At 39.6% G+C, this 17,293-nt stretch overlaps 1 protein-coding gene across 1 annotated transcript in view; it reads left to right on the top strand.

The window, feature by feature from the left end:
* The first annotated feature begins 7,496 nt into the window (after window positions 1–7,496).
* The window catches only part of rxrgb (retinoid X receptor, gamma b), a 44,494-nt gene continuing 34,697 nt past the window's right edge, over window positions 7,497–17,293 (top strand). The window contains exon 1 of the mRNA XM_058379476.1: window positions 7,497–7,692. Within this exon, the coding sequence (XP_058235459.1) occupies window positions 7,662–7,692 (31 nt within the window). The 5' untranslated portion in view covers window positions 7,497–7,661. The remainder of the gene's footprint in view (window positions 7,693–17,293) is intronic.

The raw sequence follows: 17,293 nt of genomic DNA, 5'->3' as shown, positions 1-17,293 counted from the left end.
ATATTATAGAAGAGATAAAGTACAGAAAGTGATTTTGAATCTAAAAAGGAATTAATGAGTGTTATTTGGAGTGAACTAAATTTCTATTAGGAAAAATAAAATGTAAATTTGTAAATGTAAATGTTCAAGACTGTGCATGTTATGTACTTTTTGTAGAATGTGCTACGATACCATTTCTAATTAAATAAAAATCATTGCATATACCCACGTGTGTACAATACTTTGGCGAGTGTAACTGTTACCTCATTTATAATTAATTCTTTGTGCTTTGTGAACCTGTAATAACTGTAGCAGTTGGTCAGTCCTGCACTTCGGCATGGGGGAATTTGACCTGATTCCTCAGTACAGAACAGCTTCAGCTCTGGATGTTGGTGGCTATCCTCACATGAACCACATGCTTCAGGTCTTTCTGCAACATTTCTTTCGGATTAAGGGATTTGACTCGGCCATTCCACAACTTTAAATTTATTCCTCTTTAATCGTTCTTTGCTAGAATGAATTGTGTGCTTGAGGTCATTGTCTTGCTGCATGACCCATTCTCTCTTGAGGTTCAATCCACAGACAGAGGTCCAGACAATTTAGCAGGAATAATTCAGACTTCATTCTTCTTATGCTGGATTGTAGTGTTTTTCTTCCTCCAAACAGCTTCACATTTCAACCAAAAAGTTCTATGTTGGTCTCATTCATCCACAAGACATTGTCTTGTCTATGTGGTCTTTAGACCTAGTCAAACCTCTGGTCAAACTTCTTCAAGGTTCTCCTTGCAACCCTGATACACACACCATTGTTGTTCAGTGTTCTGATGGACTTATGAACATTTACTTTAGACAGTGGGACAGAGCTCATTAGAAGTTGTGTTCCTTTGTGTTCTTGAACACTGTTACACGTCTTGGTCTTTTAGTGAGCTTGCTGGTTGGCCGCTCCTGGGGAGGGTTATTTGTACACAATCTGTCTGACTGTGGATTGCTGGACTGTTTCTCTGAGGGTCTGGGAAATGTCCATGTGTCATGATTCACTTCTACAGACATGTACTGTGAAGATCAGACCAAATATAATATTTTTGTCTCATTGGGTTGTCTTTGCCTACTTTAAATAAAAATGATAAAGTTTAAACTTAAGTTAATATTTATCCCTAACATTTATAGTGGTGAGGAAAATTTCCCTGAAATGTTTGTTCATGCAATTAACTGGGCAAACAAATCCATGGAGGCTCAACATCTCAACTGACTTAAATGCTTAAATGATCTGCTGCTAACGTCTCTGTGTCAGATAAGTAGCCCAAAAAATTATTTTGAAACCCAAATATCACATTGACCAGCCCACATAATATCACTGATCATATAATGAGCTCAGGTGTAAACAGGTAGAAGTCAGGTTAGATCACTCTGATTCTGATTGGATTAAAAGAGCAGACTACAAAAGAGAGAAAATGTGCTTCTGATCATTGTTTTCTTGTGTTAGCAATGGTTACCTTTAAAGACAGACGTGCAACATTATATGCTTTTTAGAAGGTCACTTGGCTATGGTCAGTACTTCCACAACACTGACCAACTCGATTGCTTCATTTATTCCAGTGCTTATTTTGTTTTCTTTATTTTTCCTAGAATAACTGATAGAATTAAAAAAATTGTTCAACAAATTAAAAATAAATGCTTTAAATAATTGAAATACCATAATTAAATATTTATAATGGTAATTGGGTATAATAAAAATCATTTGTTCCTCATGTGTCTGAATGTTTCTGGTTGTTTTCTGCCTTCACACTCAGGCGAGAGGTAAAGATAGCCTGGCTGCAGCTCACACTAAGCCTGTGCCAGCTCGCTCTTGTGAGGGATATTCTTAGATTGGGTTATGATTCTTTAATGTCAAACAGATGAGTGACGTTGCTGTGTGTAAAAGATCAGGAGCAGGTGCTTCTGGTCTTAATCTCATCAGATTCTTCAGATCAGGATCAGCTTAACCTGAAGTGGTCTCAAAAAACCCTTTACTGTACGTCATCTGCACGTCGTAACTCGAACTCCTGTAGTGTATTTGCTGCTGTACAAACTGCAGTCTGTCAGAGCTCCAGCTTAATTGTGCTCTGAGAACCTGAGCTGAACCAGGTTGTGTTTTTAATTCTGTAGGTTGCTCTGGATAAAGGTGTGTGCTGAATGTTATAAATGTAGATCCTCTGTATTTCTCTGTATATGCTTCAAATTAGCAAAGCTTCTCGAATGTGTTTTTTATTTCAGGTGATTTAATCACTAGCCAATATGCTGAGGGTCATACATTTCCTCTGAGCTGTGACTTGTTTTTTCGTGTAATGTGGTATTAAGGGATATATCTTTTTCCTAAATGTGGTCTGTTTCATGAAAGTTTATTACTTTTGCATAGATAATGTCTAGCTGAATTGCTGTAATGGTTGAGAGGAATCAGCAGGAACGGGGAGGCCACTTGTGTGTTAAGTTTCAACAGAGTGTGAAGATGAAATAAAGGTCAAAATGATTTAGATTAAGAAAGGAATGACCGGGGTTTTTGTAGAACACTCAGAGCTCTGAAGTTTAAAGGGAAGGCTCACAGACATAGATGGCACAGGAACCTGCGGCACATTCCTGACTATGCACACACAGGGATGGATTGGTAAGTCCTGGGCGATTGGGCAGGAGTAGGGACCGCTCCCGCACCCTGCCTGACATGGACCAATGCATGGATGTCTGAGTTCCACAGCCCACGACCCAACACATGCAGTAGTATCAGTATTGGGTTGACAAGCAGTATGCAAAACAAAAACAAACAAAAGCTGTCCAGAGTCGGACACTGGCAGCAAAGAAGTCTTACAGATATGACTAGCATGCTAGAAGGATGAGCTATGGTCTCTATTTTATACCTACAAAGTATATATAATCACATATCTCCGTGGTGCATGTACAGAATGTTGCTTGTTCCATTGCATGTAGCTGTGGAATTCCCAGTGGAAATACACTCTCACAGCTGTGTTTCTCTCTGCCCTGTTTGCCCGTGTCTGTTTCAGACACTTATTGACCTGTATGTTGAATTTGTAATTAGGGGTATGTTCTCAAGGGCTTATGCCTTTGTACTCCTGTGTGTTCCTGTTTTTTCATTGTGCCTCAGCTAAGGATATCTTTTACAATATGTTCTTTGCTGCATTTTTATGATCATGTTAATGACACACGTCTGATCTGGTATCTTAAACCAGATGAGCTTAGGCCAGGACTTTACCCTGCTTAAACTCCACTGACGGACAGATGGAGACAGTCTGAGGATTAACAGGTTAATGTGACACTGAGACAGAAAGAAAAACATTTGTTTGGATTTACAGGACTTTATCTCCCTGCCCACTGTCTGGTTTCTGTAGGAACCATCTCCTTAAGTTCACCATGTTTGCATGCAGCTTGGTCTTATTTTTACTTTCATTATTGAAATTCATTTGTGGCCCAAGCCAACTGACTGAATAAAGGATTCACATTCTTCTTCTTCTTCTTCTTCTTCTTCTTCTTCTTCTTCTTCTTCTTCTTCTTCTCTGTCTTCTTCTTCTTCTTCTTCTTCTTCTTCTACTTCTTCTTCTTCTTCTTCTTCCTCTTCTTCTTCTTCTTCTTCTTCTTCTTCTTCTTCTTCTTCTTCTTTTTCTTTCTGACCCCCTTAGTAAGTTGGCAAATTTTAACACCTGCCTCTCTGGATATTTATTTGCACAATCATTCACAAATTCCCCTTCAGTTTGCAGTAAATCACCAAATGGTTACTAAATATGTTTATTTGTATCCCCATGTGACACCACCCTGTATTCTGCTCCATATTGCATATTCATTGAGGCAAACATGTAAACCAGACAAGCCGGGCTTGTGTGTAAAACACAATCCTCCTGTTAAATTTTGAACATTGTCACAAAGCAGTGTTTTAATGTTCTTCTTATTCTTATTCTTATCAAATGTACGATTGCAGTCTGTTTCAGGTGGAAATGAATAAATTGTGCTGCTCTGAGACAACCAGAAAATTCCAATAGTAAACTTTAATCTGGAGTTGCTTGATGAATATTGATAAATGATTTAGATAATATGATAAAGATATGATAAAGATAAAATGATAAGATAATAAGGCTGTTTTATGCTTAAAAAGACATAAGTCATGTAGCCAAAATAGTAGGATTCTGTTCCTAAAGGAATGATGATGAAAAGTCAGGCAGAATGATCCTGGGGTTGATTGACAGATACACCAGGAGATTGTAAGGAGCGTTACAATCAAAAAGTCCCTTAAACATAATTTGACTATTTTGAGAAAGATGTGTGTACACACATGACTCTACACTCTTCCACAGAGACAGTATTCAGCAGTGTTTCACAGACAGTAACAGAGCTTTCCAATAGAACCAGAGTCAGCGAGAGGAGATGATGAAATCACCTCAGCTTTGTTGTTCTGGGAATTCTTCAAGAGGCACATTAATGATTCTGTGCAGAATCTGGCAATGCATTTCCATTTCAGAAAGGGTTCAAGCAGGAAGCTATAACTATTAACCCTATAAACCCCGAGGAGCACTGTGCTCTTAAGAGTGTACATGTGGTCAGGATTGTTCTTGCTGCAGGTCCTTGTGAAAAGACTGATATCTGATATTAGATTTAATCTGAGTATAATTAAGTGAAATGAACAGAATCTGTATTGTTTACCAAATTCATTTACTCAGTATAGATTAGATGCAGCTGAGTGAATTTAACTAAATTGGAATCAGATCCATGTTTCTCCTCATGGGAGTATGTCTAATTACAACAGACCGGTGAAGAGAAAAGAGGGAAAAGAGAAGAAAGTATACAAACAGAGTCTTCAGAAACAGAGTCCTCTTCCTATTATGTCTATTGTTGGGTTGATGGATATCCTGCGAGATTGATGATGTTGAACCTTGTTGTCCAGCATTGTCTCACCAAAGCGTCCATAGAGGAGTGATGACTTATCATCTCTACATGTGTGCTGGGGGAGGACGGGCTGGAGATCTAGAGGAGGGGTGGGTGGGTTAATGCTTTATACAGTGTGATGAAGATGGAGTAAGGAGAAGAAGAGCAGATGGAGAGAAAAGACGCTACACCAGGACTTCACTCAGTCTCAGCGAGAGAGAGAGAAAGAGAGAGAGAGAGAGCGAGAGAGAGAGAGAGAGAGAGAGAGAGAGAGAGAACAGAGTCAGTGTGAGCCAAAAAAAGGTAATGCAAAGAGCTGTATAACAACGACAACAACAACAACAACAACAACAATACAGCATAATAATAATAATATGTTTATTCAAAAATGTCATCATTTCTCACTGTCCTCATGTATGTAGGGATGAGGCTGTGTATAAAAACAAGGATAAGCAATCAGTTGTGAGTACTGTAATTAGGAGAGTCTGGTGTGTGCAGTGGTGTGTGCAGTGGTGTGTAGTGGTGTGTGCAGTGGTGTGTGCAGTGGTGTGTAGTGGTGTGTGTAGTGGTGTGTGTAGTGGTGTGTGTAGTGGTGTGTGTAGTGGTGTGTGCAGGTAGTGTGTGTGTGTGTGTGTGTGTGGATGATCCCGGTGTAATCTGCAGGGTTGAGTTAGCAGGTGGCCTGAGCCTGGTCTGGGGGAGGGACTGGCTTTACAAGCATTGTTTGTCAGGATTGCATTGTGAATACAAAGGGATTACTGCATATGGTGTGTGTGTCTGTGTGTGTGTGTGTGTGTGTGTGTGTGTGTGTGTGTGTTTATCTTGCAGAGAGGAGGGTCTGGGGGATTTAAAGTGATGATGGATGTTAAGAAGGAGGGCCAGAAAAAAAAAACCATAATCCATTACATGTAGCTACTACATCTGGTGTACTGTCTCGCTAACAGAAAATAAACTTACTGATCATTTAAGAACTAAAAGAGTTTAATTATTCTCAAGTAAAATAAACATTTTCCATCCAAAATTGTTTGAAATAAACTTAGTTGCTTGCAAAAATATAACTTAAACACATTTCATCCTTTTGTTATATATTGCTTTAGTAACCAAAGAGATCTTACAGTATATTAAATGTAATGATTTTAATCATGACATTGGGTTGATAAATGATTTATTACAACTATTTAAAGTATGTAAGCAACTAAAGAACACTACAAACCCTCCTCACAGACTTTTAACCTTAAAGAACTGAAAGCCAACAAAGCGCTTGCCCTGAACCATGTGCCACCATTAAGCGGGGACAAAGAAGGGGTTGACAAATCACCAATTTAATCCTTCAGTTTGACTTAAATGAATTTATGTTATCTGTTTGACAAAAGGGAGGGGAATACAAATGAAAAGCCTTGATTGGTGTGAGATGAGTTGGAAAAAAGGCTATTCATCTTTGTTACCATCCTCCTGTGTTTCCTTTATGTGCAGTTTACAAGATTGTGGGCTGAAAAAAAGCAATGCTTGTTCTACAAAAACCAGAGGGAAGGGGCTCTTAAGCACGCTGCTCATCCTCACCACTAGCACAGAGTCTGCGGCTTCGGAGTTCAAGATTGTGAATGTTTGTGACTTCTGAATAACCTTCCAAGGACTGGGAACTAACCCCTGCATGACCCTAACTCTCCAAAGAGGGGGCTTGTGAGGGGTCTCTGGACCACACATTGAAGGACTGGAGACCTGAGAGGAATAACAGGAATAAGATTTATTTATTATTATTATTATTAAGAATTATTTTTTCTTCAGTCTATTAACATAAATAGTTCTTCTTCTTGTTACACCATAGAAACAAAGGTTGTTACAGTATACCTTCAGGACAAAATTAATGATCAAAATCAGTAAAAAAAAACAAAACAGTTAAATCCTTGATTAAAATTAGATTTTTAAGATAAATTTGATCTGAAGCCAAAACCGGATGCAGAGACCAACTCGTTCAGATGGTCTGGGAGTTGTTTTGGTCCATACCTGAGTGTGATTTTTGTGTTCCTGAATGAATCGCACAGAAGAGGAAAATTCTGCAGCTTTCTATGGTTTAGTATCTTTTTTTTCTCAGCATGATGATGAAGACAAGTTTCAGTAATGAGTAGCTCTTGCTGTGGACTCAGCGGTTATTTAGGATGCTACTGAATATGCAGTTTTTATCTGTTATTGAAAGTCAAGCTAGTATGGACAAACCTAAATGAAAAAAACTATTTTATCTAATACAAAATGTTAATTTGTATGTTTATTGCACTGATTAATGTCTTTAAACAATGTAGTGAACAGATAATTAACATTCACAACTTGGTAAAGCATCATGTTTGCCACTGTACAATTATGCTCATTTTTTTTCCTAAAAATCCTAAAATCGTGTGTTTTGTTTATTTCCTCTCAGGAACGACATATGTATATATACTGAGACCCAGGCGGCATTTTGGAACATCCTTCAGATTGGCCCCGTACACTGCACAGGGCAATACCGCTGGCAGAAATCATCGTTCCTCACACCTCCCTCTACTTGGGCCCCATGCAGGCTAAGCTTTGGACTTTGTGGCGCTGTCGTTGATCAAAGCCTTAGCGTGACGTCCCCCCTAGCATGGGCCCCAGTCAGGCCAGGCTGCTCTGACTGTAGCTTCCCTTCACTTACTCCGGTCAGCGGAATGGACGGAGATGCCGCTGTGTGAGTCCGAGCGACTCTACAGCCATCCGAGAAAGAGGAAAAAGAAGAAGAAGAGGTCAGCGGAAATACGGAAATAACTAGAGATGGACAACAATGACGCCTATTTACATCTCAGTGAGTTTTTCTCCTGTGTTTTCTGCCGCTCAGTCGCTCGGAGTTTTGATCCCTTCCGCGCTCTTGTTTACTTTCTGTGTGTGTGTGTGTGTGTGTATATATATATATATATATATATATATATATATATATATATATGTGTGTGTGTGTGTGTGTATGTGTGTATATGTGTGTGCGTGTATGTGTGTATATATGTGTGTATGTGTGAGTGTGTGTGTGTGTCAGAGTGGCAGCTAGCTCCTTTTAGTAAAAAAGTAAAAAGAGTTTTTGTGCGGTGAGCGCCATAGTTACACCTCCCTTGGATTTAATATTTAATGTTTCTTGATGTGTAGAGAAACAGAAACACACACACACACATATATACACACACATACACACACACACACATACACACACATACACACACATACACACACACATATACACACACATACACACACATATACACACATACACACATATACACACACATATACACACACACACACACATACACACACATACACACACATACACACACACATATACACACACATACACACACATATACACACATACACACATATACACACACATATACACATACACACACATATACACATACACACACATACACACACATACACACACATATACACACACACACATATATACACACACATATACACACACACACACATATACACACACACACATATATACACATATAAACACACCATGTTGAGAGGTATATATACTGTAAATTCTGATCAATGACTTCACACTAAGGCCCTTTGTAAATTCTAATCAAAGGAGACAAGATGATTATTGACTAAATTCTAGACTTCACTACACTAAATTATTTAAATTATTTTAGTAATTATTTTAGTAATTATTTAAATACTATTTAAATTATAGTTTGAGTAATATTCAATTTTATTTATATATTTTTTTCTATTACCATAGATAAGCATTTAGCTTGATCAAGAAAAATAAAGTGACAGAAACACAATTTCTCTCTGATAATGAAATGGACATGAACTAACCCCAGGGTTTACACTGAAACAAACATTTTCACCACAAATACACTGTAAATTCCACTGTAAATTCACCCACATTCTAGATAAAGGTGACTTATAGATGGCTCCTGGGTGTTTCACCCTAACCCTGTTATGTAGAAACCTCTTGTTCAGTGATTTAACACAACATTTATACAGGACTTTTCCAGAAGCTGGATCAGAACACACTGATATGGAAGCATCAGAAAGAAAAGGGTCATTACTGCCTGGATTCATTCATCTCACCATATAATCCCCTAGTAGTTTATTTCCTCTGTACCTTACCCCCACACGTCTAACCATGTGTTGATATTATTAAAAGTTGGGTTCAGCCAGTCGTTATAGATGTGTTAGAGTTATTACTCCAGCTCCCTTGATGTGATCTATCCAGGCATGAAGCATGAATCAGGGCTCCTTGCAGCAGTTGGTGTAGGGAACTTGTAGCTCTGAGTCTCTGCACTGTGAACAGAGACCAGACTCGGGAATAGATTACCATTAAAAAAATAAACTTTAGGCAACTTTTCTGCATTTTAACTCAAAGTGGATTCAACCGAGATTATTAAAGCCCTGAAAATATCACAGGTTACATATTTCCAATATGTCTCCACTTGTCAAGTCTCTGTTTTGCTCTGTGTGTGAATAAGACCTTGTCCTCCTTCTCCATGGGGTAAATACAGAAAGGTTTTTAGTTCCCAATGCAATTTGTCCCAAAAGAAACAAACTGAATCTGGATGTATTTTTGGGAATAGTTCTGGTGTAGGATCAACACGTGTGGATGGTACTAAGTTGGTAATGATCAACACACGCTTTATATGACATTTCTGGAAGCAAACCCTTTAACTTTTTAACAACTCCTTCAACTCCTTTTTTTGGTAAAAGCATTCCATCTTGTAAAAACCGTGTCCGGTTTAAGTTAAACACACCCATTAGACCAATTTCCAACCAGTATGGTGTCGATTTTAAACCAGTTTACTTTAATATTAAAGTTATTTTAATATTTTGAACATTAAGTTTGTATCTCTTTGACCACTAATTAAAACATCATCATCATCATCATCATCATCATCAGTATATGCTTATAAATTTAAATCTATCTGTACTCTTCTGGCAGGAGTTACTGGGACAGTTCCTTGCCAGACCCCTAGGGAGTCCTGCCAAGTGGTTTATTTATTGTTATTTCCAGCGGTGCCACTCCCTTTTCTCACCTGTCTTTTGTTTTCCCTTGATATGCTGCTCTATATATGTCTGTCCTGCTGTCTTGGTCGGGGTCAGTCATTATGCTCAAGTGTCGATGTAACGGTGTACTTGTGCCTTAAGGCCGGACGCCGTGTTATCTAGATTTTCATGTTATAGTCATGCTTTGTTGAGATTATTTTCCATGACATGGTTATGCTCTGTTTCTGTTATGTCTAATGTAGTTGTGTTTTGTGAAGTAAAATAAAAGCAGTGCACATACTGGATCCCTGTGTTTGGGTCTGATCTGCTATTGCAGGCGATCGAGCTTGGCATCTGCCCCGCTTGTGATACTTCATAATACATAATCCATACAATTCTGTTCTAAATCTACTGCTAAAGTATGCAACATACCAGACACAGCATGACCTTGTCCAACACCTCTATACACTTTAAAAGAAGTGCCATTCATTATCACTACACTTTCAACATCACTGTACAAGAATTGTTACCATGGAAACAAAATCAAGACTAAAACCAAATGCTATTAATATATTACATAAACAATAGGGCGCGACTCCATCAAAAGGATTTTCTTGGTTTATTCGAAAGGGAATAGGGAATAAACACTAACACTAGACCAAAATCTAGGTTATATTACAGATATACAAAATATCTGTGATAAAAGAAACATTATGGAAATGTTGTTTTTTTATAAAACGATATGTCTGATCAGGACGGAAGACTTGTTCTAAGACTTCACTCAGTCTGTTGGCCAAAACCTTGGAGAGTAATTTCTCATCACTGCATAACAAATGAACTGATGATTTTTCAGTCACCTGTTTCTCAGCAAAGTGAGACCTGCACTACAGCAGATTAATGCTAGCTGTTTATCAGCTAAAGCTTTCATAAAGAACCTCTAATAGATCTATGTCCAGCTTTGGTCCAAAACGACTTATAAATGTTTAGCTAACATATATTGTATAAATGTAAGCTAACAGTTCCAGGTGCTTTGCCATGTGCCATACTTTGGACAGCTCTTTCTAGGTTCCTCTAGATGTTACAGTCTTACAAAGATCACATGAAAACCATAATCAACAGCTGTTTCAAGCCTGAGGTCACTCTTATAGATTTCTTCATTAAAACAAGTTGCTCTTCTTTGAATATTAGAAGAGAAAATAATAACACTCCAGCTTCCCAATGTAAGGCAGGAGTAACCCTTTCTGCCCATTTGTTCCTCCAAAAAATTGTAGACAGTGCATTGATTAGAGACTCCTGTGTAACTCTATCCAGTATGTCAGCACTGATGACTGGAAAGATCTTCCCAAAACTCTTAAAAAATATATTGGAAATGTTTATCAGGTAAGAAATTAGTGTTTAAATGTCAAGAAGCACTACGGTCCAAAGAAATGACCAGAATGAAAGAGCAGTAGCTAAAAGTTGGTGTTTGTAACCATAAAATGTATGTAACCTTACAAAAGATAATAAATTGTCTTAAACATTAACATTAAGCTGTGAGGGGGTAGGAAATATTGGACAGCAAGTTCAGTTCTTGAAGTTGGAGGCTGGAAAAAGCAAGTGTAAGGATTTGAGTGACTCTGACAAGAGCAGTATTTGCCAGATGACTGCATCAGAGCTTCTCAGAACAGCAGGTCTTGTGGGATGTTCTCTGGTATTCACTGGTTCGTGTGCTCCAAAGTAAGTCAACTGCTGAACCGGTGACAAGGCCATGGAGGCCCAAGGCTCACTGATGCTCTTGACACTCATCATTCCTCTTACTGTGCTCTCCTGTCCAAATTCTCATCACAAGTGACTTCTGAAGACTGAAGGAAAATCTTGAAGCTTCTATACAAGATCCTCACAAGCTGCACAACATCTTCTCTTCACTACTCAACCCCCCACCAGCTCTCCCTGCCTGCTGAAGACTGACTCAGTTTATGATGAGAAGATTAAACATATCTGCCAGACCATCACTTCTACCCCTACTACCCCTATATTACACGCCCAGGATTCCCCTTCTCCTTTACAGGCACATTTTTCAACCCTGAAGGGATCTTACAAGTCATCCTGTCCTGCAATCCTACCACCTGCCCGGATCCAAACCCTTCTATAATGCTCCAAACCATCTCATACAACTTCCTGCCCTTTGTCACTACAATCATCAGTGGTTCTATAACATCTGAGCATGTACTAACTACCTTTAAGAGAGCATGGGTTATTCCCATCCTGAAGAAACCTGCTCTGGATCCCTCAGGAGTCTTGGAATTCATGGAGCAGCATGGGAATGGTTTGCTTCCTAACTGGAAGTTCGCTCATATCCGGTAACATGGAGAGGTTCAACATCTGCTCCACACAGACCCTCCCCTGGTGTCCCACAAAGCTCAGTACTTTGTCCTTTTCTTTTCTTGGTGAGCGAGTGTTTCATACCAGTGCTATGCTGATGACATGCAACTCAGTTTCTTCACCCACAGTGCTCGCAAACTTTGGGGTAACCACAGGCAATCGACTCTCCTTTTCCTCACACATTGCTAATTTGACACACTCAGTATCTCCTTCACAATATCAGAAGGACTTGGCCATTTTTATCCACACAGGCCACTCAGGTGCTTGTTCAGTCTCTTTCAGCAGGACGATGCGCCCTGATACACTGCAGACATTGCTCAGGAATGGTCTGAGGAACGTGATGATCTGTGGAATCTGCTGGACAACAAGTCCCACCTCACTTCTCATCTCCACTCCCGTGAGATTTCATTATTTCAGTGAGTTACATATCTTGTCCAACATGCTTTATGTCTAATAGATGTTCAGACCAATTAAAATCCACACTTTTAACACATTCTCTGAAATGCAGTCAGTTTACACATTACCCAAAGTAATTGCTGTGGTACATATACACAAGAAATGCAAAAAATATTCACATTAAACTCTGATTTTTAATCATCTGATTTGAATAAAGGATAAAATTCCTAGACTATAAAATAGCAATGCCCCACTGGTTGAGCTGGAATGACTTAACACAGACAACCCATCAAACTCTCCTGCCAGTTCCAGTGCATTTATTTCAACACTCTGGGTTTCTTCTTCAAATAAAACCCTTTGTTTGTTTTTGACAGTGACAACTTCCACCCCTTTGCTGTACCACTGGGACTCTTTCTTGATCTTTTAGTGAATTTCACTTCATTTTATGTTAATCACACTATAACTCTTACTCCAGAATCAGCTCTGTGGTAAACTGTGTGCACTTTCCAAAAAGACACTTTCACCTCCTGTTTAGGACATTGCTTTTTAATCTATTTTTTCGTTTTAAGAGCACAGTCATATAACTCCGCCATCACACATTTATTCTTCTCCATACGTCCGAGAAGTTGCTCAACAGCCGTCTGCTTCATTCAGGTCACTCGCTGACTGGGCAATCCCTGAAGCAATAGCCCTAGTTTCCCCTTGAACAGACCTCTCTGCTGGCACCAGGCCCTCTACCCTTCCCACATCAGCCACCACAGTTTAGTTCAGGTGAGCAGTAGTGGAGCAGTGGTGAAGTAGTGACATTCTGCTTTTCTTCCTCATGTACATGATTTATTTTATCATTATCAGCGAGAAGAGACCACTTATCCAGTTTACACACAGTCTACATGCACAGACTAGACCACTGTTTCATCACAGCCAAAACATTCCATGCTGTTTGTTATGGTAAAAATTACATAATTGAAATCTTCATGCTGAAAATTCTAAGATTTTATTTGTCCAGTTTGTTCTACGAGATCATAGGAGCATCTAAACAACCCAACATGCTGGGAGTAAATGCAGACACTTATCCCAGTTAGGATTATCTCTATCATTGAGACCAGCTTATCATATCGAGGAAGCATTCTAGTCAAAACATCATTTAAATTAAAGACCAGGGAGTAGTGAGAGAAAATACCACAGTCACTCCTCCACTATCTAGCAGCTGATTCACTAAATCCATCGTCCTCACAAACACAGAGATAATGCTATTCATGCAGAATGCAGTTCTCATGTCTCCTACTGCCAAGCTATACTCTTCTAAACCTAAAGGAACACCCCAAAATTAAAATAACAAAAGAAAAAGACAGATAAAAAGGTCACCGGTAGCTGACACAGCACTGGACGCTCCTCTCGCTCAAGTTCGAGCTGATACAGAGTGACCACCGCTTAGAAACTGAAAAAAGAAGACAATACGTATCAACACAAAAAACCCAAAAGAGATACAGTTCACTCTGATCTGTCTAAAGCAGGAGAACATCAGACAGGAATATTAGAACATCTCAAACATCTCGTCTCTGGGGTTCAGGAGAGCGTGAAGGCAGCTCCTTCACTCTTCAACAGATCCACCTCAAACCTAAACTAATCCTAATAATATATATTATTACATTTTATATCTATATGTCTGTAATTTATTAAAAAATATTATGCTGCAAAAAATTCTGTAATATAGCTGTTAAAAAATAATTCTGTAATATAGCTGTTAATAAATAATTCTGTAATATAGCTGTTAATAAATAATTCTGTAATATAGCTGTTAATAAATAATTCTGTAATATAGCTGTTAATAAATAATTCTGTAATATAGCTGTTAATATCTGTTCATGTGTTGTGGTTATTTTATTCATGGTTGTGTTTCTTTTCCTTTATTTCTTCTTATTTTTGGACTATTGATTTACTTTGGCAACATTGTTAGAGAGAGAGACTGAAAGACAGACAGTAGAGATGTGAGAGTCATGGTCAGAGTTTTACTGCTGGTGTTTGTCTCTCTCACTCCAGTTGAAATGAGTTTTATTGGCATGATGAATTGTTCAGTGTATTTGCCAAAGCATTTATATGGTCAGGGAATAAACGCTGAACAGATAAGATGAACAAGTGCGAGAACAAACAAGTACAGTTGTTGGGGTGTGTGTGTGTGTGTGTGTGTGAGAGAGAGAGAGAGAGAGAGAGAGAGGTTGTGTGCCTTAAGTTCGTGTGTGTGAGAGAGAGAGATTCAAGATTCAAGAAGCTTTTATTGTCATTTCAACCACATATAGCTGACGCAGTACATAGTGAAATGAAACAACGTTTCTCCAGGACCTGGTGCTACATAAACATACAACAACAAGTTCAATACAAAACAACAAACAACACCACAGAGCTAGGACAGAAGTTTGTCTTAGCCACGTAAAGTGCACAGTGTGCAGCTAGGTGCAAACAGAGCATAGACAAGACAGTGCAAAAAGACAATAAATACAACACAAAAGAACACAGGACACTTAGCGCTGAAAGAGAGGTTGTGTGCAGTGTGTCCAGTTCTGGGGCAGTGGTGGCTCAAGTGGTTAAGGCTCTGGGTCGTTGACCGGAAGATCAGGGGTTCAAGCCCCAGCACCGCCAAGTTGCCACTGTTGGGCCCTTGAGCAAGGCCCTTAACCCTCTCTGCTCCAGGGGCGCCGTATCATGGCTGACCCTGCGCTCTGACCCCAACCTCCAAGGATGGGATATGCGAAGAAAGAATTTCACTGTGCTGTAATGTATATGTGACAAATAAAGGCTGTTTCATTTCATTTCTTAAGTTTGTGTGTGTGTGTGTGTGTGTGTGTGAGAGAGAGAGAGAGGTTGTGTGCCTTAAGTTCGTGTGTGTGTGTGTGTGTGAGAGAGAGAGAGAGAGGTTGTGTGCCTTAAGTTCGTGTGTGTGTGTGTGTGTGAGAGAGAGAGGTTGTGTGCCTTAAGTTCGTGTGTGTGTGTGTGTGAGAGAGAGAGGTTGTGTGCCTTAAGTTCGTGTGTGTGTGTGTGTGTGTGTGTGAGAGAGAGAGAGGTTGTGTGCCTTAAGTTCGTGTGTGTGTGTGTGTGAGAGAGAGAGAGAGAGAGAGAGGTTGTGTGCCTTAAGTTTGTGAGTGTGTGTGTGTGTGAGAGAGAGAGAGAGGTTGTGTGCTTTAAGTTTGTGAGTGTGTGTGTGTGTGAGAGAGAGAGAGAGGTTGTGTGCTTTAAGTTTGTGTGAGAGAGAGAGAGAGGTTGTGTGCTTTAAGTTTGTGTGTGTGAGAGAGAGAGAGAGAGAGAGAGAGAGAGGTTGTGTGCCTTAAGTTTGTGAGTGTGTGTGTGTGTGTGTGAGAGAGAGAGAGAGAGAGGTTGTGTGCTTTAAGTTTGTGTGTGAGAGAGAGAGAGAGAGAGAGAGAGGTTGTGTGCTTTAAGTTTGTGTGTGAGAGAGAGAGAGAGAGGTTGTGTGCTTTAAGTTTGTGTGTGAGAGAGAGAGAGAGAGAGAGAGAGAGAGGTTGTGTGCCTTAAGTTTGTGAGTGTGTGTGTGAGAGAGAGAGAGAGAGAGAGAGGTTGTGTGCTTTAAGTTTGTGTGTGAGAGAGAGAGAGAGAGAGAGAGAGAGAGAGAGGTTGGTTGTGTGCCTTAAGTGTGTGTGTGTGTGTGTGTGAGAGAGAGAGAGAGAGAGAGAGAGGTTGTGTGCTTTAAGTTTGTGTGTGTGTGTGTGTGTGTGTGTGTGTGTGGTCATGAGTGCGTCACTGTTGGGACTCCTGCAGTAGGATTGAGATGAATGATGATAGTGGATTGTTGCCATGGTAACGAGACATCATCTCAAAACATGATTTCAGCTAAAAAAAAATATGAAAAAACTAAATATAACAGTTCAGTACGTATCTTTGCTGATGTTCACAGAGAAGATGCTTATTAAAGATTTATAACAGGTTTATTTACAGCTAATAACACATTAGGTTTATTTACAGTCCTGAGAGAGTCATTAATATAAAACAGATCAGTCAGTGTTACTGGAGCTACAGCTGGATCACAAGAGTCATGGACATGACACACGTTACATATGTTTGGCCACGCCCCCTTCATTTCCTCCTCAGACTGAGGGTGATGTTACCCTCTATATACCCTCAGGTCAGGTTAAGTTAGAGGTCAGAACACAATGATGTTTTGTGATGACCAGCAGGTCTGTGAGCTCTTTTTTTCCACCACACTCAGTCTTACACACACACTCAGCTTCAGCAATTAGCTGCTGTTCCTTTTTTATGAGAAAATATCTCACATCCCTTCATTCTTCTCTCACACTTCACAAATTATCTGAACTGTTGTTCATCCTAGAACAGACGTGAGCTGCTCTGAGTGTGGCCCAGTGTGCTGATGATATCCTCAGAATCTGTTTAAAAATCTGGAGAACTCTAGAATAACAGCGCTGGTTTTATTGTGTTATCACATTGTGATGATCCCACACACACACACATGCACACACATACACACACTCGAGTTTTCTTGCCTGACATTGTGCTGCTCAGATTCAGTGTTGACGTTGAGGACACTGTCTGGACGTTCTGCTCAGTGGCTCTGTTGATGCTTTACAGCTGCTGCAGAGTGACTGTGTGTGAGAGTGAGGCGGCGTGTCTCACCTGTGTTCTGGTCA

The sequence above is a fragment of the Hemibagrus wyckioides genome, linkage group LG25 (genome assembly GCF_019097595.1).
Source record: "Hemibagrus wyckioides isolate EC202008001 linkage group LG25, SWU_Hwy_1.0, whole genome shotgun sequence".
Taxonomy (NCBI): domain Eukaryota; kingdom Metazoa; phylum Chordata; class Actinopteri; order Siluriformes; family Bagridae; genus Hemibagrus; species Hemibagrus wyckioides.
The sequence above is the reverse complement of the archived record's forward strand: the minus strand, read 5'-3'. Positions and strand labels throughout refer to the sequence as shown.